Source organism: Myiozetetes cayanensis, unplaced genomic scaffold, assembly GCF_022539395.1.
Source record: "Myiozetetes cayanensis isolate MyiCay16 unplaced genomic scaffold, myiCay2020 scf23, whole genome shotgun sequence".
NCBI lineage: Eukaryota > Metazoa > Chordata > Aves > Passeriformes > Tyrannidae > Myiozetetes > Myiozetetes cayanensis.
The window spans coordinates 3,194,956-3,220,996 of NW_026087445.1; the positions used below are offsets into that span (position 1 = coordinate 3,194,956).

The window sequence follows — 26,041 nt, forward strand, 5'->3', positions numbered from 1 at the left end:
CTGTGATGGACAGCGGGGGGTGTGGATTCACATCTTTACAACCCTGTCAGGTTGTAAAGACTTCAGGCTTTACACAAGACTTCAGTGCTGGTGAAAGGTGCAATGACAGACAGCCCAGGAGACAAGAGCCATCTGTGTACCACAGCCAGCATGTAAAGAGGTTCCCATGTTTCCAGATTCTCCCAGGGAGGTGGGAAAGGGGACAGCCAGCTCCCATGACAAGCAGAGCCTTGGACTGCACAAACCTGTTGCAATCAGGTTGCAATAAAATCTGATTTCTGAAAAAACCCTGAGGAGTCAGTACTGAGGGTCAGCAGGAAGGAGCATCCCTGGCCCCAGCTGAGGATCCCTCTAGCCTCCCAGCACAGAGCTTCTCTCAGAACTTGTTTCACTTGGAAAAACAGTCCAGATTCCAGCTCCCTTAAGACTACGTATCAGCCCTGCTGTCAGCGCTGCCATTAGAGTAGAGCTCACACTGATCCCTCAAAAAAAAGCAAGGGTGGAAAGCTGGCATGGGCACAGGCAGGGGGCCACAGCAAAGAGAGGAGATGTCTCGCTGAAGATGGGTATGACCAGAGCACTTCTTGGCATGATCCAGCTCCCCAGAGACACTGCTGATCAGCGTTGCCTCTCCCAGCTCAAATCCCAGAGATGGGGCTGAGCCCAACAGCAGACAAAGACCAAGGCTCCATGGGAAGGAGTCCTCTGTGTTATTTCTTAAACTCTCCCCCCCTATAATTTCCCTGGAGACTTCCCAAAGACAAGGGAACATAAGTGTAAGGGCATCCCACAGACCTAGAAGCTGGGAGGATGGTGCAGTGTGCTGGGAGCACAGAAGGTGATGCCTCAGCCACCCCTGATTCCACACCCAGACTGATCAGACTTACTTCTCCCTGTATTCCCACACTGAAAACCAGGTATTAATGGGTCTGCTGCTCCTGAGCTACCAGAACAAGCTCTCCCTTGCTCAGTACTGACCTGTAGGACTGTCCCTTCAATATACCTTGCCAAGGCCCTGCAGAACCTGCTGCCCTCCTTCTCCAGGACACACACGACCACTTAACCAGCCAGCTTTCAACCAAGCTCAAATACAACCAAACCTATGCACCACCTAAGTGGCAACTCCCCTCCCATGGTCTGGGATCAATGCCTTGACAGTACCAGTAATTAGGCTCAATCCTGCAAAACTTCATCCGAGGAGAGAAACCCCAAGGAATCTCTCTCCTTGGACCTGATAACTATCTGACAGCACCTGCAACGACACGCAAGCACAGCGAAATCAATATGGGAACATCATTGTAAGAATTAACTGTATCTGACGACGCATCCTTCTCTATTAGAGTTACGATCCCGTCCAATTATGGATCTTGGCTGAACTTGTAATTATGAGTTTGGTACTAGGACTTCCCACTGAGCTATTGCTTTCCTTCCATGAGGGACAGAGGAGTCAATGAAAAGATAATAGAAAATTCCTTTCAAGGACGCAGTGATGGCAAAATTTAGCTAGACAGGAGGGGGAGTACAATGGGGACTTTATGCAAGACAATTCCCTCTGTTAGCCACCAGTGAGCACGAACAAACCAGGTTCTCGCAGCATCGCTCAAACGCTAAAGCAGATCTAACATCCAGCTCTGTGCGACGGCGCGAGGCAGCTCTGCCTCCTGAGTTCCCTTCAAACCCAGCCATCAAAGCTGCCCAGGTGAACAACAGCTTATTCACAGGAAGAGAAAGGAATTCTTGCCATTCATCTGTTCTATTCATTTATATTTGCCCTACCAGGAAGCTTAAACAAACAGCCCCAAACCAACACATACGTCAATAAGGATATCTTTGTACCTGGCATTCAGTACGAGCGCGTTTCAAGAGTCTGGCAGAGCATTTGACCTCGGGGGGAATGGCATCAAGGCAGCCTTGCAAAGACTTCTCTGCTTTTCATTAAAGCATAGTTTTCCACACCTTTCTTGCACACCATCACCCTTTTCCCTAGTGGAACCTGAAAAAACCCCAATCTTTGGTGACTTTTCTGAAGTACCCGAGGGCTTTCACGTCCAGCCTAGTATTGCAGAACAACTCCTTGAAAAAACTACTCCAGGACTCAGGAAGTTTACCCCCTGTCCCTGTTTTGGGACAGTTTCTTTTGTCTCTCCAATAGAACCATTCCTTCCTTCTCTCACTCAGCCATAAAGATGATTAGAGGGAGGGAGTGCCTCTCCTGTGAGGAAAGGCTGAGAGAGTTGGGGCTGTTAAGCCTGGAAAAGAGAAGGGTTTGGGAGACCTTATTGTAGCTTTCTGGTTCCTGAAGGAAGCCTGCAAGAGAGCTGGAGGGGGACTTTGGACAAGGGTATATCGTGACAGGAGAAGGGGGAATAGCTTCACACTGACAGGGTTAGATTGGATATTGGGCAGAAACTCTTCCCTGTGAGGGTGGTGAGACACTGCCACAGACTGCTCAGAGAAGACGTGGTGCCCCATCCCTGGGAGCATTCTAGGCCAGGTTGGCTGGGGCTCTAAGTAACCTGGTCTAGTGGAAGTGTCCCTGCACATAGCAAGGGAGTTGGAACAAGAAGGTCTTTAAAGTTCCTTCCAACCCAAACCAGTCTGTGATTCTGAGTGTATGATTTTTCTCTGAATGCAGCTGTGTTTGTACTACAACAGGTAACTTTAACTCATGACTCCTCTTCCTGCTTTTCATCAAAAGCTCATTTTAAACTCAGTGATAATTTCTCATGGTTCTAAAACACATGGAAAAGAGAAGAAAAATAAAAAAAATAAAATTGAAGGCCCAGTCTTTCAGCAGGAACAAACGCAGTGCACCCCTGTGCATGTGTGTGTTCGTTCCCGTGTGCAACCACCGAGCTGATCAGAGGTGCTGAGGCAATTTCACATTCAAATAAACACATTGGGAGAGCATTTATGGGAATGGCTCATCATGGAAACAAATGGGGCCGTGTGTGCTGCGGTGGGTACCGGCATCTATCTGGCTGCCGCGCTGTGCCGAGGCCCGGCTCCGTGCACAAAACAAATGGAGGGAGCAGCCCCACTGTGCAATTTTTAAATTGCTTCCCAACGGAGTTATTTCCCGACTGTGATTTTTCAAACACAGCAGCAGTAGCAGCAGCAAGGCTCATCCTCCCCTCTCACCAAACAGCTCAGACCGAGAGTCCTGAACAAAAACGATCCAGCGTGATGTGACCGGAGGAAACGTGGACACTAATTTCAAACTGCAGATGATATTTCAGTTTCACAGCTTCTCTAACTCACAAAAGAGCCTGAAGGGACTTTGGTCTACAAATCCCTGCCCCAACTCTCATTTTGAATTTGTTCCTTTTAATTGCCTTTGTGCCAAGAGGAAGGCCAGGAAACTTTCATCCAACGGATGCTTTGCATGGGAAATAAAGGGCAGAAAACGGGAGTTCGGAGCAAGGAATTGCCAAGGTGACCATCCCTGACAGCTGCACTGGCGCCAGGATGATGACGGACACAACTGCTCCCTGCTGGTGCAGCATTGGGGAAGTGCCAGGGCATGTGGAAGGAAACTGATTCAGAAACCATCAAAGAAACCCAGAACCTCAGCAACATCACTGGGAAACGTGATTTATGGCTCCTGCACGGTGCTGCATCGCACAGACAGCACATCTTGGGATGTCTTTACCACCACGGACTGGTATGGCCGTCCTTTAGACTCAGGCAGCGTCAGACACCATCACCCATGGGAACAATCAAGGTGCTCAACCATTTTTTCCCCCAAGTGCAATCACTGTGTCATTCTGTACCTTTGCTCCGTCTCCGGCTCCGATACTGCTCCGTGTAGAAGGTGAGCTGGGTTTCATCATCCGCCTCTGAGCCAGAGTTTCCTTTGGCTCGTCCAAACCCGATCCCACCTGCAAGCAACAGAGAGGAAAAAATCAGCCCTGTCAGCTGGGATGCTCAGCAGCAGGAAGAGCTGGGAGCTCCTTGGCAGAGATGCCAGATTTGGCCAGAATCCACTGCTCCTCACTAAGATACTCTACTTGGGGTCACCAGAAGTGAGCAGGGACTTTTGCTGCTCATGATTTCACTGGCTCCTTATTGTCCTCATCAAAAATCAAGACTCCATTATGCCAGTTGTGATGTGAATGTAAGAAGATGCTTTCCACCCTTAGGAATGGAGAATACAAATGTATTTCAAGGTATTTACAAAGGAAGCCCCTGATAGCAGCAGCTGTTCTCTTCAAGGACACCTACACAGTGAAGTACAGCAAATTTTAGGTGTTTGCTTCAAAGCAAACCCAGCAGGGACAAGCAGTACATGGGGAACACAGCATTTGGGAGGCACTCAGGACCCCACTGCATGGCAAAGGTCCCACTTCTCTCCCTCATCACCTGCTTTGGCCCATCTGCTCGCCCAGCTCACCATGAGAACCAGCAGCACGTGTTCCTGCAGTGGTCAGGACTGACAGCAGCAGGGCTGGCCCATGGTTTACCTGGCATCCTCCTCTCTGGGCTGGATATGGAGCAGGATGTAGGAGGAGCCCAGCTGGCTTCAGCCCCAGACACACCAAGGAGCGACGGATACTTTAAAAGTGATGCAGACTTTAACTGGCAGAAGTCCTTCAATCCTTGCAGAGTTTAAAACAAAGAGGCCTCTGGGGGTTGACAGTGGCCCTTTAAACTGCCATTAAAATATTTTACTGTTTTTAAAAAATCCTTTATTCTAGGCAGAAGCACAATTTCCCCATTTCTTGGCAGGAGAACAGAAAATGAGCGATACCTTCTGCCCTCTGAAATCTTTAATCACTGCAATGAGAGGTGGCTGGCAGGAGCCAGCGGGACACTGGGAGCTCTGCACGTGGCTGCTGCCCTGTCCATGCCCTCACCTGGCCAAGAAGTGCCCTCAGAGGGGGGGGGGGGGTGTCTTAACAGAGGGGTAGGAAGAGGCTCTGCCAGCTCCTTTCCTCCTGAAAGCAGCAGGAGGGGTCACTGCTTAAACACAGCAGAGTTTAGTGCTGGAAATGCGGGCTGGTGGATTTATAGACTCACACTCCAAACTATAACCCATCATCAGCCCCTCCTCAGACACAAACAACACAGCATCCAGTGGCACAGTACACCCACACCCAGGGTCTGGGGGTTTGAAAGGCACAGCAGAGTGGTAAAACCAATCAGGCTTATTCGCATCAGCAAGAAAAATCTTAATTAATCTGGGCTTCTAACACAGGCCCTTGGGCAACCAGCCAGGGCTGTAGCTCTACTGCACATCCCATTCTCACTGAGAAGGGGCTGCCCCAGCCTCCTTTGCAGTGTCCAGGGCTGGAAGACAAGACACCAGCCACAGGAGGGTTTTTTTTCCCAGGAGCTCAGCACAGCCATCTCCTCTGCCTGGGAAAGGGACCTGGATGTTGCCTGGGCGGGAAGGGCATGGCACGTCCCTCTGCCACCTTCCCATGCACCAGACCTGGCCCCTCTTGCACAGGCAGATGGCTGGGGTGGACAGAGGCAGCGATCTGGTGCTCTCTCTGCTCTCACAGCCCGCTGAGGGGACCGGGCAGTGGCACAGGCAGCAGCTGCTCCTCCGCCACCAGCCCAGCCCCCTCCGGCCGCTCCGCGTTTGTGTGCCGGCTGCGTCTCCGTGATGGATGGAGCTGACATGTTAAATTACTCAGGCTGGATTTCTTCAGAGAGCTGGTGACAGCGATATTGCATTTTCTGATTACCCAGCACTGCGCAGGACGTATAAATACAGGAGTCAGGAGACCCAGCGCAGGTCCCCAGCCCGGAGCGGAAACGTCTCCTCTGGCCCTACATGCAGGGGCAGAGGTCAGCCTGGAAACACGAGCCCAGGGCAGGGGCACGGCTGCCAGGGATGTGCTTTTGCTCTTTTGTGTTACCAAAGATGCAGGAACACATTTTGGTGGTGGTTTTAGAGGTCCTGGAACCCAGCTGAGGTAACCTGGAGGATGCAGGAATGGTAATCCTCAACCAGTCCTGCCATAAACTTGATTTCGTGTTTAACTCACCCCAAAACCTTGCTGAATCACCCCTGTGAGACATTCACAACTGGGGCAATGCCTACTGCCCCAACTCAACAACCAGCCTCAGATGCAGCTTGCTGCCAAGACATGGGCCCAGGATAATCACATGATGGGGCTGAGGATGCTCAGAGCAGAAAGCACCCATGTGCAGGTGCTGATGGGGATGAATAAGGACAGCACCCAGTTAAAGCCAAGCAGCCCTGCCTGGTCAGCATTCCTTTTCCTTTAAAAACATAGAGAAACCCACTAAGTATCAGAAAAAAAAAAAAATACCCTAATCGCTGCAAGCGATTACAAAGTGGAATAAGATGCTTAAAAGACAGAACAGGGAAACAGCAACTTTGCAGCACTGGGTACCTGTAATGCACCAGCAACTCGATCTCCAGTGACTCCTCCAAGGAGTTACACCCCCTTTACACACAGTTCATTCCTATTATTTAGATTGGAGAGAAAACAAAGCTCCCCTTCCTCACTCACACCCCTGTCCCCTGCATGGCTCGGTCCCCAGGCAGTGGGGGGTGAGGAGGGGGAGCTCAAAGAAGATGCTCTTGTTTCTAATCCTGTTTGCAGATTTACAAGCTCGTTAATCCATTCAAATAGATCTCAGCTCCGCCAGGCACCCGGGCAGGGCGCTTGTTCTGAGTGCAACATTAATTTAGTGGGGAGCAAGGCGGGGTGCCAAGGCAAACACCTCGTTAGGGTGTAATTAAAGATGGTAGCGTTAGAGCCGAGTGGGGACTATGGAAATTAAATTCAGGTATCAGAGGATCTGTTTTCCCCAAAGAATTTTGATAGCTAAAAGCCAAGTGTATGTTTTTTAAAAGTGAGCTTTTGGCATTAATGAGGAAATAAAAAGCAAACCTGACATTTTTAATCCTTTCCCCAAAGCCAGTAGGTCACAGAGCATCTTAGGAAAATAACTATGGATGCAAAACAAACCAAAACAGAGTTAAAATAACAAAATAAGTAACAGGAGCTATTTGGATAACTTCTGTCTGAGGCCAAGTTGACCTCAAGTATTTAATCTCTCCAAGCTGCACGTTATAATAGAAGTGGGAGCTTTCTTTTGTCCCCAGTGGTGCCAACCTGGGTGACATCTTTATGCATCTCCCTGCCCTGCAACCACTATCAATGAAAAAAGGAGTTTCTGCATCCCATCCCTCCAGGAAAAGGGCCAAACCCTGCACATATCACAGAATTCAAGACCCACAACCTGCCTGCTCGACCGTGTTGGGTTCACTCTGCTCCACGCTCACTTGCCCCATGCAACACAGTCTCCTTGGTGTTCAAAAAGCAACTCTGCTTCCAGGCTTCCCAGTAAAAGCTGGATGAGGAGTGCCCTCCCCACCATCCCAGCACTGTGGTGAGGTCCCTGCACCAAGGGCCGGCCAGGTTGTGCAGAGCGATGCAATCAGCTAAGTGGGAATTTTCAGTTTAATTCATTTAACCCTGAAAAGAGCACCAGCCAACTGAAAAAAACTAAACGTGGCCAGAGAAAGGTAAATCAGATGCAGATTTAGGGACAAAAAAAAAAAAAAATACACAAACATTCATGTTTGAAACTTACCCAGTCGATGCAAAAAAAGGATAAAGAAGAGAAGGAAGCCCTTGAAATTAAGTGCCCTGTGGCAGGGGGACATTCATACACACTGCTTCAGCTGAGGAAAGCTCTTCCTCCTCATTTATTGTCCCTTTTCCTTCTGTCTATACCCAAAAAACCCACCACTGTGGGTGGTGCAACAACCAGGTGACAGTCCCACAGCTTCCACTGGGGAATGCTCCCAGACAGCAGCCCTTGAAGGGTTTTATTTTCACCAAGGACAACTCACAGAGCTGGGCATGATACTCTGACTCAGAAGAGGCGAAAGTTCCCGGCTAAACCCTCAAAAAGCCTTTCCAGCAAAATGTGATGCTCCCCAGGCACCATAGGACAGATGGACAGAGGTGGAGGCAGAGGTGTCCTGGCAAAAGCAGGGACCACGGATGAGCCCAGACAAGTTCCAGCTCTGCTTCCTCAGGGAACTTTGGGTAACTCAGGGCACAGCCAAGACCTCTAAACCACAAGAAGCTGCAGCCTCACTATGCAGCACATCCCAATAAACAGCACATCATGTCTCAGGAGAAGGATTGTTATGGGTTATTCCTTCCCAAATCCAGGGTGTTTTTAAAGCCCTGCCCCAGGAGAGGGCACCAGACCCCCTCTCTGCACACACCAGCCACCCCAAGGCCACCCCCCAGCCCCACACCCCAAAATTCCTCCCAGCCCCTGCGTCTACACACACAGGGTGGTCTATTGGCCAAACCCCCACCCTCAGTCCCTGCCCTGCTGCCTCTCCCCGTGTTTCCCAGGGCAACATTTCCCAGTTCTGGTGCCAACACATCCCAGGTTGGGATGTCTGGCTACCACCTGGCTGTATTTTGGGCACCATAAACCCTCTCGGACTCAGCATTCTTCCCCTCAGCATTTCCAGCCTCCACAGAGATCTTCTCCTTCCAGCCCACCCCTCCTGCCCCTCGGCTCTCACCATCCTCACTCTCCCTCTTATTTATAACCTCTAAACACACTTCACTCAATAGAAGTGTTTAGGGAGAGAGGTTGTATGAAAGAGGCATTAGACAAAATAAAGTTATATAGCACTGTAAATGGAGAGGGTGGTGTGGTTTTGTTTTGTTTTTTAAGTGAATGTACTTGGAAAAAAAACCCTTTCCTAGAGCTGCTGGAAACACTCAGCACAGAACCAGATTTAATGATGAGCAATGGGCAGCAGTTTAAACACACTCAGTGCAGGGAAGTGAAGCAAAACAAAGCTGATCCCAGATTTGTTTTCCTTGTGCTGGGGGGTTGGGTTGTTTGTTTTCTGGGTTGTTTGGATGGTTTATCCCATCCTTCTGAAGGAGCAGCACTCGGAAACCCTTTCGGAGCCTTTCCATAAAGGAGGAAATCCTTCTGCTGTGCACAGTTCCTGCGGGGAGAGCGCTCCAGCTGCAGGGCTCTGATGAGGTTAAGCATTAATTAAATCAAACCACAAGAAAATAATTACACACAGGCATCCGTCAGGCCGGCTTGTCACTACCCAGGAACAAAGTTGGACGCAAACTCCATCAGCGGAACTGTCATGCGGCTGTTAGGAGGAAATAAATGTATCCCAAATGGACAATTTCGTTTAGGGGGAGGAAAAAAAAAAAAGTCTCGTGAATTGCAATGGATTAATGAGGCAAAGGGTTTGTGTTTGCAGTTGGATGGCAAACACAAACATCCTGAGTTGTGGTATCATCCTTTAACCTGAGCGTGTGCTCGCACTCCAGCCGCTTGCCTGCCGGAAGGACAGGTAACCACAGGCTGTAAAAACAAAACCTCTGGCTCAGGAGAGGCCAGGGAAAAGGCAGGGAAAGGCATGGATCAGCTCAGAGCAGCAGTGCCTGGCTACCACTTCCACAAGCAAAGAGAAATTTAAATTAAAGAGAAAAGAGGATGGATGGGAGGGGGCTATAGGGAGAGAGAACTCCACTGCAGATGCTGGGACTGGCTGGCTTTTTGGGGCTGCTCACTGATTCCTGATGATTTGAGACCTTAAAATCTCTTCTCTAGGGTGTGCTGGTGAGGTATCCTGTAGGTGGGGACACTGGAAGTCAGGATCCCCTCCTGAAGCCCATGGGGTACCTTATGCCTCAGGCTCCTCATCCCACACAGACACTGGGTGCAAACAAATCTCCAACTCTCACATTGAGGAAACACCAGTCTGGGGAGAAATGGAGAGTGACCAAGGGCGCTCTTGTCCTGGTATCCACAGACTATTGCCATGGCCACTAATAGGCAGAGGAATCCTGGGGAGGTTGGAAATGGGGTGTGGGGTGTCCCCAGAGACTGGGGGCACAATTGGGGCCACACTCTGCTCCCACACAGCCAGAGGCTCTGCCTGCAGCTGGGCACTGTGCCTCCTCCTAAGCTCGGCTACAAGGATTAACTGACTTGTTCCATTAGTGACCAAAAAGCCTCTTACCTTCAGGCAGTTCAAAAGTGAAACACACACACACACACACAAACAGAAAAAAAAAAAGGAGGCTGGAGCAGGGAAACAGGGAAATTTCCCCAGACAGTCCCTATGGACCCCAAAAGCACCCCCCACACACACACACACAGTAAAATCCAGAGATATGTATTTGAATAACTACTAGAAAACAAACCAAATAATTTAAACCAGTTAAAGAGTCAGAACATTTTCTTCATACTAACTGAATAATTTATGGGCAGAGCTATAATAAAAAAAAGCCCTCTCCAGGCCTGTATCGCAGGAAAATGTATCCAGAATAAAGGATTGCATTTCAGACTCATAAATAAATGAAAAACAAAACCAACAGTAAACAGAAAGAAAAGTATTTCCTTCCCAGCTCCCAGTGCTGCCACAAAGACCCTGAGTGCTCTGGGCAGGTCATGGCTGAGGGACCCTCCTGCCCATCATCCCTGGAGGGACCCTGACAACCCCTTCTCCTCCACAGGTGGAAATGTGGACCTGATCCCTCCACACAGCCTTTTGCATGGTACAGCCTTTAGATCCATGAATGCTGCTCCCACCCTGTGTGGAGTCCAAAAACCCTAAGCACTGGGAAAGCAGAAAGAAGAGAGGTCACAGTGATGTTAGAGCCAAAATGAACTTCACCCCTTTGTGAAACAAAAAAACTTGCCAAGAAACCGTTTCACTCCCACCTGAGTTAGTCCAGGGACTCTGGACTTGCAGCAGACCTGGAAGAATCCACTGGGGGGGACACACGTGACACGACTCCCGGGCACCTCCACCAGACCACCCAGAGGATGCTGCGTGGGGTTTGCCCCTCTTTACCCCAACACAGAGGAGCTCTGGTGCCCCCACGCTCAGCAGGGAGGGTGGCAGAGCTCCCTCCTTCCTCCCCAGCCGAACTCCTCTGGACCTGGCCACGGGGGGAGCAGGTGGTGCCCACGACATCCTACCTCGGGGCCGGCTCCGGCGTTTCCGCCTCCCCACGGACGTGCTGCGCAGCGCGGGCTGGAGCTGCCCGATCTCGATGGGCGTGTTGGTGCGGAAGCTCTCCTTGAACTTCTGCATCAGGGATTCCACCGTCTCCTGCGTCACCTCGGGAGCTGCAACACCAGCAAAGGGACCCTGGTTAGAAGAGGACGCGGCCACCACGTCCCCCCGCCCGTACAAGTCCTTCCTCGCAGAGCACAGCGCGAGCTGACAGCGAGTCCCGGGGCAGGAGCTCTGTTAAGACCCTCCAGCCTCACCCAAGGGGAACCCTCCAGAACTTTCCAAGTCCTACCACAGCCACAGAAATTAGAAAATCTTGATTTTACAGAAATTGCATTTCCCACACTGCCTTCCAGAACGCTGGACTGTTCTTTGCCTGTTCTCCCATGTGCACGCAGGGCTCTTGGAGGCATCGTGTCCTTATCCAAGTTTCAGCCTGAAGACTCAAATCACACAGAAGCACCCCAAACACTGGACTGGCTTTGGGTCATGTTTAACTCTGCCCCAGGAGCTTGGAGTCAAACCCCAACCGTGGCAGCCTTTTTGTAGGGGTGGGAACTCCCCAACAGGCAAGTTTAGGATTACAGAGCAATAGCAAAGGCTGGGGTGGAAGTCAGGAAAATAATGTACAGATGGCCCAGGCATGCTCTGAGCTGCAGTAGCGATTCCTTGGGGTCTTCCAGGGACTGCACTCACACACTGGGATGCAGCACCTAAGTTCAGGAAACAGCTTCCTGCAACACCTCATGGCACATCACAGCTTGTTGATATTCAAGCAACTCCCCTCCTTGCTCTCGCACAGCCTCAATTCAGTAATGCCAAAAAATCCCCCCAGACCTTTGCTGAAGCTCCACACCCACCCACACAACGGGCAGTTATGGGAAATCATGAAGCCACTCACAAATAGCAAAGATAAAATTTGGGAGCAAAAGGTCTGTCCTGCAGGACACTGAGGTCTCCCACGTTCAACATCAGTTTGGCCTCTGTCAGCTCCTTGAATAAACTCATTAGCAGAACATAACCCCTGTCCTGTCTCCATTTCCAGAGTCACCAAGTCCTTTTAATGAGCTCCAGAAGCTCCCACTGCCTGCAGTGTGTCCACATGGAGATGGCAGGGACCACCAATCCTATAGCCCTGTCACATCCTGCTTGGACAAGGGATAAGTGAGTACTTGGGAGCTCTCTGTCTGCCAGGAGTTATGGGCTGATGTATCACCCCATCACATTTCCCAGATCCAGACACATCAGATGTGCATGGAGCTCCCTGGTGAGCTCGGGGTGCGTAACTGCTCTGGACCACGGACTCCAATTCCCTTCCCAGCATGGAGCAGGTCCACTCTGTGAGGACTGAGAAGCTGGCCAGGCAGGATGAGGCATTTGGAATTTTAGACAAGGATTTGACCTAAACATGGAGTCTGCAGCACTCTCCAACAGGCACCCATACCACAGGGAGTAGAGCAGTGCCACACCAGCAGCTCTGCCTTCCTTCTCCCCAAATTCCAAAGGCAATGTCCTCAGCCTACCCAGAGTTGAGAGGCTTTAGAACACCCCAGGGTGCTTTTCTACCCCTGCAGGCTGCAGAGAAAGTTCCAAAATCTGCTGGGGCTGCTGGGAGGGGGAGCACCAGAGAGACGATCAGCTGCTGTGCCTGTGGGCACAGCTTCATCCAGAGGGCTCGGGAGAGCATCCATCCACCTAGAGCTGCCGTACTGGGAGACAGAGGGAGAGCATCTATCTACCCAGAGCTGCCACACCAGGCAGCAGAGATGAGGATCAAACCCACTGCCTGCATAAGCACCAACAGTGGGAACCATTTCAGCAGAGCTCTGGAGAGAGTGGTGCCTAAGGGACCATCTACGTTATGTATTCCAATTTTCCAGTACCAGGCTCCCCCAGGAACCACAGATAAAAGACAAAGCTCCCCAAAGCCCCCGACGTTTACAGCAGGCGCAGCCGAATCCTGTGCTGTCAGATGCCCCAGCAGGCACCATCACAAGAGAAAAAATATACCAAGAGCAGGGAAAGGACTCCAGAGAGCATCTAGTCCCACCCCAACAGCACAAATCCAACCCGAGGTGTCAGGGAATGATTGCTGTGGCAGCACCAGGGCAGCTCAGTCTCCCACCACGGTGTTCACAGGGGGAAGCCCATCCCCACAGCTCCTTCACCCAGGAGCACACGTGGCAGGGCATCCCCGTGAACAGATGGGGAGTTACCCAAACCTTGGGGCTGTGTGATACAGGATGTGTGGAAGTGGAGCAGGGAGCTCAGGAACCACACAGCTGAGGCTTATTTCCTGAAAGGAGTCCAGGAGGAGAGCACAGGAGGGAGGAGGAGGAGAGGGCCATGCCTTCGGCGAGCAGCAAAGCACAGCGAGGTCACAGCACCCTTATGGGCCCCTGCTCAGCTGACAGGAGCAGGGACCCTGTGGTGATCATACCCATCTGGGCACCAGGCTGGCACATCTATCCCAGGGCATCTGCTCCCGTGCCTGTCAGTGGAACAAATGCCAAAAGCAGGGGGAAGGTTTCACAGGGTCCTTCAGCTGCCAGCTATTTGGGATGATGCTACAAATACTGTAGGAATGGGAGCAAAGAGTCGGTGTGTCTCACTGCTCTGCACAGCTCGTGTGTGCCAGCACATCCTTGGCTGCTCCATGCCCCTGAGCTCAGGGGTTTGGAGAAGGGAAATGGGAGAGGGAAGGAGAGGAGAGAAAAGTAAAACAGGGGAAGGGAAGAAGAAAAGGAAAGAAGGGAAGGGGAAAGGAAAGAAAAGAAAAAGGGAAGGGGGAGAAAGAGAGAAGTGGGAAAAGACCCTCCTTGACATGACCTCAGGAAGGAGAGTTTGACATGGGTGAGCAGCATGGAGAAAACTCACAGTGACAAATGACAGGTAGCTGAGCTTCAACTGTGTGAGCAGCAGGGGTGAAAGATGAAGGGAGAGCCCTTCATGCACTGCCAGCAGTGCCAGAAGAGAGGGAGAAGAGAACCACTGCATCGTAAAAGAATGAGACACAGCATTTGCTGGGGTTGGTGGGACCCTGCTGACTATGGGGTGTCCATCATATCCATGAGACAGTCCACTACAAACTGCCACCTGGGCCTCCCCACAGCAGCCCTCTAAAGTTTTCAGTTGCTCAGAAAAGGATGTGAAGTGCTACCACAGGGTAGACAGGGGCCTTAATAATTTGCTTTAACTTTCGGTCAGCCCTGGAGTGGTCAGGCAGTTGGACTGGATGGTCCTTGTAGATCACTTCCAACTGAACTATTCTATTCTACACATCCCTGGACTGCCTGTGTCCCACACGGGCTCAGACAGCAGCTCCTGGCACCTCCACACTACCCACACACTGCTCCCCTCCCTGGCACAGCCACAGCACCAGTGCCCAGGCACCAGCTCCTCCCAACGCTGGCCAAGCACGACACATCTCGGAGGCGACAGGACCACTCCTCTCCTCCAGCAGAGCTTGCCAAACCGCCTTCTCTCCCATCCACGGTTTGCAGGAGATAAATCCATCAGGGCCACTGAGCTCACATCTTCGTCACCACGCTGAGAGATCCTCCAGCCTGGCAGAGGTGGTGAGATCCACCCCGAGGTTTGGCACGATGCTCTGATCTCAATCTCCCCCTTGTTCTACAGCAAAAGCCTTCAGCAGCACGGCCACCCCAGGAAAGGGCTGAAGCAGAGGAATCACGAGGCTTTTCAGCCTCCGCAAAATCAGCTTCCCTTTCTGGCAGCGCTTTGAGGACGCAGCTGAAGGTCACCGTACCTTTGTGAAGCACAGTACATGTTCCTGACGTACACCTCCCTCCTGTCCACCCCCATATGCTATTTGGAAAGCGATTTGCTCTCCTTATGGCTCCCCTATTCGCTTGCACGTCTCCCACAAAACAATTCCTACCCAGAGCCGTTCTCTCCTCCTTCCTTTCTGCTGGCACAAATTGCGGGGGGGTGGGGTGGGGGGGGAATATGCTCTTTGGTTTAAAAATTGCAACAACAACAACAAAAATAAGTCATCAACTGAACAATATGAGCAATGTTTAGGTAAAAATACATTGCAGTGGAGATGGGAAGTGGCAGCACTCGTTCCAGCCCTCGCAGGACTCGCAGCACAGCCAGGAGAGTAAAACCCTTCCCAAACACACAGCCTGGGTATGGGGGGCTGTTCTGGGGAGATACCACATCTAGGATCTCACCAGCACCATGCCCAGGAGGGATTCTCCAAAACACAGTCCCAGGCTTGGATAAGCACTACTACAGCTCTTGGGAACAAGCCCTCAGCTTTGCTGAGGTGTTTTAGAGTCTTGAGAACCCCAATTGAGCAGCTTCTCCCCAAACCAGACTCAACCTCTGTGCAGCTGTTGGGTGGTGGGAAACCTGGACGGACCCAGGTTTAGGTTTCACAGCCTTTTAAAACAGAGTGGTGGGGTTTAAGGTCTGCAAAGGTGTCAGCTTCCCTGAGCCTCCCAGTCTTCAGTGTCTGGCTTAAAGGTTCTGTCCCTGCAGCCACAGCCATCCCTGTTCTCCTCACACAACACCTGCACTCTGACAGCTGCAGGAAGACAACTGGCAAGGCAACAGCAGCTTCTATTAGAGCTTCCCACGCTAGGTATGGACTAAAACATGTCTTTATAAAATACAGGTTTTTAAGCCTCTGGTTTTCCCATCTCTCTCTTTGATTTGTGAGTGTCAGAAGGCAGGTTATTGATCCCTCGGTATTACCAGTGGCTACAGTGCTCCCAGAGTTTTGGGGAGGGGAGCAGCTCACAGAACATCTCAGGAGCTGCTCCACTGAACGTGATGCTTCGCTGGAATCAAAGCGCTTCGCAAGAAGACACCAAACTCAGTCAAGGATTAAATGGAAAAGTTTGGGTGCAATTAAAAGCTAAGGTCAGTGGGGTTTTTACCTCCTGCTCTCCAATGTCTTCATGACAGCACCAGTGGCCACGTGTAGGATGCAGCCCCCTCATCTCAGACTCTTCTCCAAGGTTGTCTCCTGCCCTTTCAACAACTGCTTCCAGTATTTTTCAAATAATCCACTTTTTCTAGGCACAGGGAAGGATGCTCTCCTGGGACCACTGACGTGGGCTCTAAAAGTTTAATGCATCATCACAACCCTAACCCACCACAGGAACGTGGTTACACGCACGTGTAACACAGTTTAATAATGTTTTAATTGTTTCCTCCAAATCAACTCCCTGATTTTCAATAAGCTCATTTTGGTGTTTCTTGATCAATATTTCAGAAATTTCCATTCTACAAAGTATTTCAAGAAATCGACTTTCCTATCCTATTTGGGACGAGCATAAATTTCAATACAATACTGGAAGTTTTCCACATGGTGGAAACCCTGATTTCTCAGCAGCTCTAAATAATGGGTGTTTGTTGCTTTTCGAAGCATGAAATAACTAACGGTGTTTGTTCTGAGACCGGGATGTGGACTGATTTTCAACAGTGCCACCCTGAAGGTACTGAGCTCCAGAAAGCACGGAGCTTTACTAGCATAAAATTAGGTAATTACACTGATGCCGATGCGATGACAGTGGGAGAGATTTGTACAACAGCTCCCCACGTACCGGGAGGAAAACACATGTGGAGAGCAACATCCTGCCACGGAGCACGGTGGGTACGGCAGAGACATCAGAAACACTGAGAACTTCACCTCTTCACAGCTTTCTCCAGCCACCAAACCCCTCAACCACCTCTTGAGCAAGAGAGCCTGTCCCCTTCAGTCCCCTGATCTCCACCAGTCCATGTCAAATGCCATGTGCAGCCACCACCGTGTCCAAGACACACCGGGAAACTGCTGGTTGCATTACACAACCAACTCAGGAGATACATATATATATTATTTAAATACATATATATATCTCCATACATTTTTATTTAAATACATATATATGTCCATATATATTTTTTATATATATAATTTAAATACAGATATATATCCCTATATATGAATATATATGGATATTTATAAAAACATCAAAAGAAAGCACAAATTACCACCTATACCCACACATCAGGGGACCAAGCACCTACTGCAATGCCTGTATCTCCAAGCCATCCTCAGATGAACCCATCAGGGGAAATGCCACCCCACACTTTGCCAGACCTGCCCCCCCTAGCCCTGCCCTGCCATCGTGGCACAAGGGAGGATCAATCTATCTCCAAAAAGCTCTTTTAGATAGAGAGGTTCTCATAAGCAGCAACAGAGGGACAGAGGAACCCAGGAGCATTTTGAAAACAGCCTTGTATTCCATCTTAATTTTTCTTCCTTCTCTCTCCTGGCCCTTTTTGTTGAGTTCTAAAATAGAGACTGTATACATTTTTTTTTTAGCATAGCTATTAATACACAGCTATTAATACATTAATAGATTATTATATACATTAATAAATCTCTCGCTGTAAAAATAGGTCTTTCTACGTAAAAGTCTGATTTCAATTGCAAATTGGAGGGGGAGGGTAGAAGAAGAAGAGAGAAAGTTTTATTCAAGATGTCTCCTTTGAAGGAAACTGAACAAATGCACTTTCCTCCTTCATATATTCATGAGATGACTGCTTCCCTACCCCGTTCTCCACCACCCTCGGCTCCGGGCTCAGAGCCAGCACAGTCCTTATCTGGTATGAGGCAGGGGAAAAAAAAGCCCTGATAGGATCAGAAGTTTTCAGTAGTTTAACAAATCTGGGAAAAAAAGTCTCCGTTGCTTTCCAATAAAGCTTTAGGAGCGTGACGGGAAGGGGGATGTTGGGAGAGGCTGGAGTGCAGCGTGGGAGGGGGATGGAGACCAGTGTCCTGCAGTGGGGACAGGAACCTAGGGTGCAGCAGGGCACCCCAAAACCCTTCTGGCCATGCACCCCCTCTTTGATTTTCCTCTTCCTTGCAAAGCTTTGCCATTTCCCCCCATCTACAGAGAACAGGAGATAGCACCCACAGCTCCCATCCTCACTGCAGCGGGGTGAGCTGCTCCTCAAACCAGCAGGACCCGGAACGCCCATCCCACTGGGAATGGAGCCAGAACCCACGGCAGCACCCACCTAAGCCCCAGCTGCCCTGACCCTTCTTCATCCTCTCTCCAGTCACGGCGCTCAATCGCTTCCCAGCTAATTGCCTCCACTCATGTGTGCAAACCAACCATTTACCGGAAAATGTCACGGAATGTTAATTTCACTCGGAATGCACTTCCATTTTTTTATTATGGGAAATGAATAAGCATTGTATTAATAGCATAATTTTCAACTCCAACCGCAATTGCGGCCCCATCGACGGAGGCTGCGAGTGACTCGCCAACCCCACTCCTTCCCTGCCTTTCCACCTTCCTCCTCTCCCTCCCTCTGCAGCGCTCCCAACTTCCCCTGTTGGTAATTAAGATAATGCAATATAATTATAAACATATTAGGAAAGATCAAATGCTGAAGAGCTGTGGCCTGACAGTCCCCGCCTTCAGCTCACACCTTTGCGTGGCGAGCACCTCCCAAAAGCAGAGGGGGCCCTGCGCTCCTGGGGGCTGCTGCCAGCTGGGTGTGACCTTCCCAGGAGCTGTTTCTGACCAGGAAACCCTCAGCTCTTCCCTAGGTGTAAAGAATTTTCTAGCACATCCCTCCCCTAACATCATCCCCTTCATCCCATTTCTCTTGCAAGAAAAAGCCTTTGGCCATGGGGTGCTGCCCCATCTCCCTCTGCCTCAGCACTGAGAAGGTCCAGGGCAACAGAGACTCCTCTTCCCACCTTCTCTGCTCTAATAAAACCCTTAACTCACCTTTTTTATGAGATACCGTAACCTTTTTGCTTAGGCAGCGAGCAGAGAGGAGCAGGGAAGATGAGCAGACCCTCAGTATCAGCTAATGCTCCTCGAGTTATCAAATAATTGAAAAGTTAAATAAGAACACTCTGGAGGAAGCTTCTCGATTTGGTGCTAATGGGCACACGAAGCAACTCGGGGTAATGTTGTGTGGAGGAGAGACACTGGCTCGAGAGCACAGCACTGACCTCCAGCTCCCTCTGTCCACCACAAATCTGCAGCTCCACAGAGCCAGAGGAGAAACTGCCCCATGGAGCCAGCTGGGGCAGGGGACACACTGAGGGAAGGACAAAGCCTCATCCCCACCCAGCCAAGGAATTGCTGCTGGGGGACAAACCTGGAGGCAGCAGAACTTTGGCATCCACAAAGTAAGTGTGAGCAAGTGCCAGCACACCGAGGGGTGGGCAGGGTAGGGCTCCAGGAACAGCCCAGGCTGGCAAATACAGGTGGGAAACATGGCACAGTAGCCCCTCTTCAGTCTTAACCATTACCCAACTCCTCGTTCAGCAGTGGGTGCAGAATGAACTTGTAGTTAGGAAATAAATCTCCTCTGCCCAACAGACAAGGTGACGTTTTTTCACAGTTCTGACAATGCCTTGTGCTGGGGTGAACAAGGGAGCAATGTCAACACAGAGGAGAAGGACTAACTACCCAAAATCTCTACTACAATGCAGCCAGGAGCTTCAGGAATGCATGCATGGCACAAGCAGCACCAAAAGGACCAACCACCTCCCACACTGGGCAGCAGGCAGGAGAGAAGGAGCTAAGAGACAGTTTGTTGGCTCAGGAGAAGACCCGGAAGCAAGGGAACACCCAGAAAGTCCAGGATATCAAAACCAAACTGATTCCAAGCCAGGCAGGTAAAGAAGAGAGGCTGAGCACAGACAGACCCTTCAGGACCCGGTGGGTGAGTCTCGGCAAAGGCTGTAACTCAGCGGGGCCGCCAGAAAGGATTGATTTGAAGCACCTTGTTAATAAGTTTCCTCTCCTACTGGCCCTTCAGGGAGGTCACTGCCTAATGATAAACGGAGCTGGAAGGTGCCTGCACACCCAGTATCATCACAGATGCCTGGCCTCAATCCATCTTCCTTAGGAGGCAGCTGACAAAACAGTCTCGGTGCCGTAGCCAGGTAAAACACGACTGATGGGAAGAGGACACACAAACAGAGCGAAGAGCCGCTGCTGCAGCTGCCCTCCCTGCTCCTTCCCCATAAAACCCACGAGCCCAGGACAGACTGATGGGGAGAACACCTCCACATGCTGACTGGTGGAGCCACAGTGCCACTAAAAGCCAAGAAGAAGTGTTGAGCATCATGGACTGAGGCAAAACCATTGCTCTTGTGCAGGTGACAGGATGTGGAGCAGCCCCATATCCCAGGGGCTGCCTGAGTCCTCACTAGCATCTATATGTTTCCAGTAGAAAAAGAGAACATTGTGGGATTGTTCTCCTTTATCCCACATCCTCTTCTCCTGATCAGTCTGACTTCAGAAACCAGTGGTAGGTTTTTGCTCCATGCTGAAACTATGGAAGCCCCATTCCTGGAAGCATTCAAGGTCAGGATGGACAGGGCTTGTAGCAACCTGTGTTGGTGGAAGGTGTGCCTGCCCATGGCAGGGGGTTGGAACAAGATGACCTTTAAGGTCCCTTCCAACCCAAAACACTGAGGGATTCTATGACAGCCTTAGCAGAGCTGAAGCTCTCCCAAGTCCTCTGCATTGCACGCAAGGTGGCTGCAAGATGCAACTCAGTAGAGAAACTCAGGAGAGGGAAGGACACTTGAGATCCTCCAAGGTGGAGTAAACAGCCATCATATTATTTTTTTAGATTTTTCCATCAGAGAAAAAAAAAGATTAAAAAAAAATCATCTCAAAGCTAATCCTGGTCAACAACCATCCCAGAGCCCAGCTACAGCTTAAATAATGTAGTGCTTTATCAAACATTCATAGTGATGCACAAAGTGATGAACAATGTGCGCCTGGCATTTATATAAATATAGTTCCTGATGGCTTATTTTCCTTGGACAGCCAAAACTTCACAGCTTATCTTCTGTGAGCTTGTGATTTCGCCTGGATGGAAAACACTTCGGACACCTGGGGAATCAGGGCTACTGCACACGGAACTGCCACGACATCCCCACCGGGTACCTGCAGCCCCACAAAACCCAACAAAAATCCTTGTTAAAGAGCTGCTCCTGACCTGGGGAGCCACAAGTCACCTGGCTGTGGCTGGGAGATGGGGTAACCAAGGGTATTTCTTCAACATGGGATGTTGTGGAGTGTCAGGGTGAAACCAAGCCCCAGAAAAGCAGAAAGACTTCACAAATTCACCATCCCTTTGAGATGCTCAGCAAAATGCTGGCATAATAAACTATCCTTTTTCTTTTCCATTCCCTATGGCACCATCCAAAGCAGATTTTCCATCTGCTTCTTCCCTCCTCTGTCTCATGAAATCAATGAGTGGGTTGTAGCAAAGGGAGGGGAGAAAAACAATAAAGCACATCAGAAACTCACCCTACCAGCCTCTTCTCCACACCAACACTTGTGGGCCAGGAAGAACCCTGGCTCATCCAAGATGCTTAAGCCTTAATTAGTCATTAAGCATGTGCCAGGGGGCTGCAGGACCAAAGGAAGTCCCCAAACCCCTGGAGCTTTCCTGTCCCTTCTGAGCCACAACTGGAAGCAGGGGTATGTCAGACAAGGCTCTTGTCAGGAGACCTCCCAGACATGCTCTCATGCACCTCTGATGCTGCCTTAGGCCACTCTCCTGGGGGTTTAAGGGATGGGGAGTGTGTCCCAGAGGGCAACAAGCTGAGAGACTGCTATTCCCTCCCCCCAGGTTGGCGAGGATAACTCAGATTTAGGATGAAGGCAACCAGTTCAGTGGGATGGGACGATCAAAACAAACATAAAACTCCAGCCTGGCAGCTCTCCACTTAGATCTCAAAAGGCAATTAATACATTAATATATTAATTATGACTGTGTTTATCACTGGAAAGCACAGCTTTTCCCTGGCAGGTCAGGACATTTTCAAGTCAACACTGAAGTCTGAGCTGGCATCACCATAGGACCAAAGGACCCACTGGCATCTGGTTTAACCTCTGGTAACTGAGGCCCTTATTCTCCTCATTAATGCATTCAAATCAGTTGCAATTAAGCCTGTTGGACTTTAAAAGATTTAAAATGTCTCTAGTAACTGAAGGCACTAGCTAAGCATGTGTGGAAATGCTTTTCTGAACTGGGACCCAATTCCTACCCTGTGGGTCCCCCCTTCCCTTTTTTTTTGTTATTATTTATTTTATTTTATTTCTTTGAAATTTGCAGCTGTGTTCTGCAGCCAGGAATAGTGGAGTGCAAGAAACACTTTCCACTGGCAAGCTACAAGAATGTACATTTTCAAAGGTCTCTGTAAATTACGGAAGGAGTTGGCGGGGATTAGAACCGGGAAAAGCTGATCACGTACAAAGAGGGTCATGATCCCATCAGGTCACTGAAAAGAAGACAGAGCCCCAAGACACATCAGATGCCGGCCTGACGTACTGTCCCATTTTAGCCTCCAGCCCCAGCAAACGTTAAGCCGTCGTTTTATTTATTAAAGGCTCAGAAAGCTTCTGGTTAATGCTTGGAATCAGGGTGGAACTGCATGTGACTACCCGAGCAAACAGCAGCTGCAGACAGTGGCTCCCAGCCCCGCTGGTGTGGGCACCAGGGGTGGCACATCCTGGCGTGGTGGCTACCAAGGAGCAGAACCAGGCACTGATGTCCCCTCAAGGACACCAGCTTGTCAGCTCAGGGACATCAACATCAGGCTGGTCATCTCATTCCTGCTGCCACTGGGCTCTCCTTTCTCCAGCATGGAGGGCAACACCATCACCTGCCCACAGCGAGGGCATCGCCCCTGACTCACACGCTGTCTTTAAATCTCACCTCCAAGATACCAAAGAGCTCATGTATTTGCAATGAATAGCAACTCTAGGGCACAGCTTAACTATCCACCCTCCTCATCCACATCTCAGCCCTCAAACTGTCCCTTTGCCCAGTCCTGACATCAAGTCCTCCAGCTGGAGCTCTGCCTCTCCCCAGAGAAGTCTCTGCTGGAAGGTCAGAATGCTGACTGAGATTTGACCACCAGAACTGCTGCTCCAGCGCTGGTGGGAGGCATAGAAAGCTCCCTCTCCTCATCACAAGGGTCCTTCCCCTGCCTTTTGCTGTTATTAGGCTTATTAAGCCATTTGTCTCCCCTGCCTAACTCCCTTCTCCTGCAGTTTTCCTGGACTGCATCACCCCCAGCAGTTTGGCTGGAAGGCTGGTGGGACCATGACTCCTTATGTTTCCTCGTGCTGCCCTGCCTGCTCTCTCCAGCTCCCCTCTCCAACCCAGAGATGAGGACTAGACCATTAAATGGCATGACCAGGTTTACAGAGCAGCCAGTGGCAAGAGTAGAGCTGGATCTACACCTCCAGGTGTGCTCTAGGTGCCAGAATATCTTTCAGGAGTGCTCAAAAGCATCTCACTGCCACTACAGAGAAAAGCATCCATGGATTAAGTAAGAGAAACTTCAGAGGTTTACCGAACACAGCAGGCAAGAGGAAAGTCCAGGAGACAGGAAATCAAGATGACTGCACAGCCACACCTTTGTTATGCCCAGGGTATTAATCATCGGAAGCATCGGTAATAAGTCCTGTCTCCTGTCTAGACTTGGTGGCCATACCCAGACTGCAGAGCCTGTGAAGCCAGCACAAAGACCTGCTTGAAAAGTTCTTTTTTTTTTTGAACATGAAAGAAACGGAGAAATAAAGATGGATCCTTTGTTGCAGGACTGGAATTGCAGATACTCAATTTTCAAGTCTGACATCCAATTTCTCCTCAGTTTTCAACCAGGCAGAAGTTCTGCTTCTCACTGGTCCTTAGGAGATTTGGTTTGGCAAACTCTTCTCACTGTGGAACTTGTGGGTAGTCCCATATTTCAGGTTTGCTGGACTTTGCCTTCATTTACTAACTCCATCTCTGTGCACACAGTACATCCCAGCTGGGGATGCTGTGATGGACTGGGGGCCAAAGCTGCTCAAATAGCACTTGATGGACAGAAAAACAGGGCTCCTGCTGCTACAGGATGAAGCCACGTGGGTAAGGATGAGAGCAAAGTGTGTTAAAAGAGAAAAGCAAGTGAAGAATTCCCAAAGGGATGGAGCTTGAGGCCATCTGCTCAGGAAAGTCAGGAGAGCAGAAATCATCAGGAACATTGACTGGAAACTACCCAGTGAAGTGAGCACAGAGGCAGTGAGGACAGTGGCATCACCTGCATGAATTTACCCAAATCCCTGTAACTGCTGAATGCTGTGTGCACACAGGGGCTGAGTTGGGACATGGAGGTCTCCCCAGCAAAAACCCAGACTCCAGAAATTACACCCCACACAAGCAGACTCCACTTGGCACCACACACACACACAGGGTACACAGCCTCCTGCAGACCTGATTGCCAGAGAGAACCCAAACCCACAAGGAGACAGCACAGCCCCCTCACCACCCCAGCTCAAGGGATCCTTCTGTACAATTAGGACAGTCTGGCTATCGCCTCCTGCCTCAGTCCATTTCATTTTACTATTATTAAAAAAAAAAAATACTACTTTTCTACTTTTCTTCTTAAACTGCCTTGGATTTTTCTTCTGTCTAAATTCATCTGGGCTCTGTGCAATGTCACCAGGTCAGCTTGTGCTCCTGCTGCAATTCTAATTTTGCCAGCTTTCCATTTTCTAGGCAGTTGGGAGATTTTTCTTTCTTTCCTTCTTTTTTTTTTTTCCCCCAAGTCAAAAATGATTTTGCATAACAGTAATAATGTTAATGGCCCTGCACAGCGCATCCAGATTACAACTGCAGCTAGGGAGAAATAAACATCTCATCTTTGCCCTGCTGTTTATCTCCCCACAGCAGAGCCCGGTATCAGGTCAGAACCTGTAATTTCATTAACTTTATCACTCAGACGCGCTTGTTGCTGGATGTCATTATTCAGCACATCACTCCCGTGTTTTGTTTGTATGGGGATTCACTTCAGATGCTCTGGCACCAGGCAGGAGCATCCCTCCCATCCGCATCGCTGCAGAGCGCTGCCTGAGCTGGGGAGGAAAGTTTGGCTCGCTGAGCCGTGATCTGCAAAATATTTGTGCTGCTCAATCTCCGAGCAGGGACTTCTCTCCCATTTTGCAGGGCTGCGTGTCACAGAGCCATCCAGTGCAATCCCCTGCCTCATTCCCTTACCAGATGGATCTAGAAGTGGGGAATAAAAAAATAACAAACCCAACACACTCTTCCTCGTGGAAAGGATAACTGAGCCAGCATCTGCTGAGCGTGGGGTGCACGAACCCCCAGGGAGGGAAGGTGCCCGCTCTTGGCACAACCTGGCACCCTGAATCAATCAGTGCCCAGCACAGGGGGGAAGCTGAAGCACAGGCAGGTGGAGGGTGAGCAGAAATGCTCCGTCCTCATTGGATTTGCCATCCTTGGTAATTAATGCTGGGAAGTGACACTTGAAAGAGCCTCTGGTGACAGCCCCGGCGATGATACCGTTTGGAGTCTGCTGACAACTCCCAGCTGATGCCTTATCACAACACAACACAGCAAGAACAGCAAGGAAAGCTTCTCCCATGGGAGTTGATAGGCTCCCTGGGACGCAGGCACAGCTCCTCACCATCCCCAGTGATCACACCAAAACCTGGCAGCTCCAGATGGGCACTGGAAAAAGGCTGACCCTATCCTCACACAGCAGCCACGCTCCAGCTGGGCTTCCCTTAATGCACCTATCTGCAATCCAGCTGTAAAGCCATGCCTGAGCAGAACTGGTTTCCAGCCCTTGGGGCTCTCCAGGAACATGATGCCTGCTCACACCAAATGCAGATTCTCCACCCCACCTGCCACATCCCTATGGAGAATCTGTCTGCAGCCGCTGCTAACAGGTGAGTAAAAGCACTCCCAGATCACCACATTTCCCAAATGTCTGCAAACCAGGTCAGAGTGGAAAGCCCACAGCACATATATTTATATTTCTAATCTAGAAACTCCTGACCTGAACTTCAGCCACCTTGTTCTTGGCAATCCAGGCTCTAACCAGATTCAGCAGAGAGGAGTAAGTGAGCGCCTACCATAGCTTGGCTCCTTGAGCAGAGCCTCATCCAAGAGGGAAAAGTGCCCAATCTGGGAGGAAACATATGGTGAACTGGCACAGTTTGGAAT

General features: G+C 50.1%; 1 protein-coding gene across 1 annotated transcript in view; it reads right to left on the reverse strand.

Moving 5' to 3' along the window:
* The window catches only part of ASTN2 (astrotactin 2), a 314,924-nt gene that overhangs the window by 207,857 nt on the left and 81,026 nt on the right, over window positions 1-26,041 (reverse strand). The window contains exons 4-5 of the mRNA XM_050319770.1: window positions 10,978-11,127; window positions 3,774-3,881 (exon numbers count right to left, since the gene is read on the reverse strand). Coding sequence (XP_050175727.1) covers window positions 3,774-3,881; window positions 10,978-11,127 — 258 coding nt within the window. The remainder of the gene's footprint in view (window positions 1-3,773; window positions 3,882-10,977; window positions 11,128-26,041) is intronic.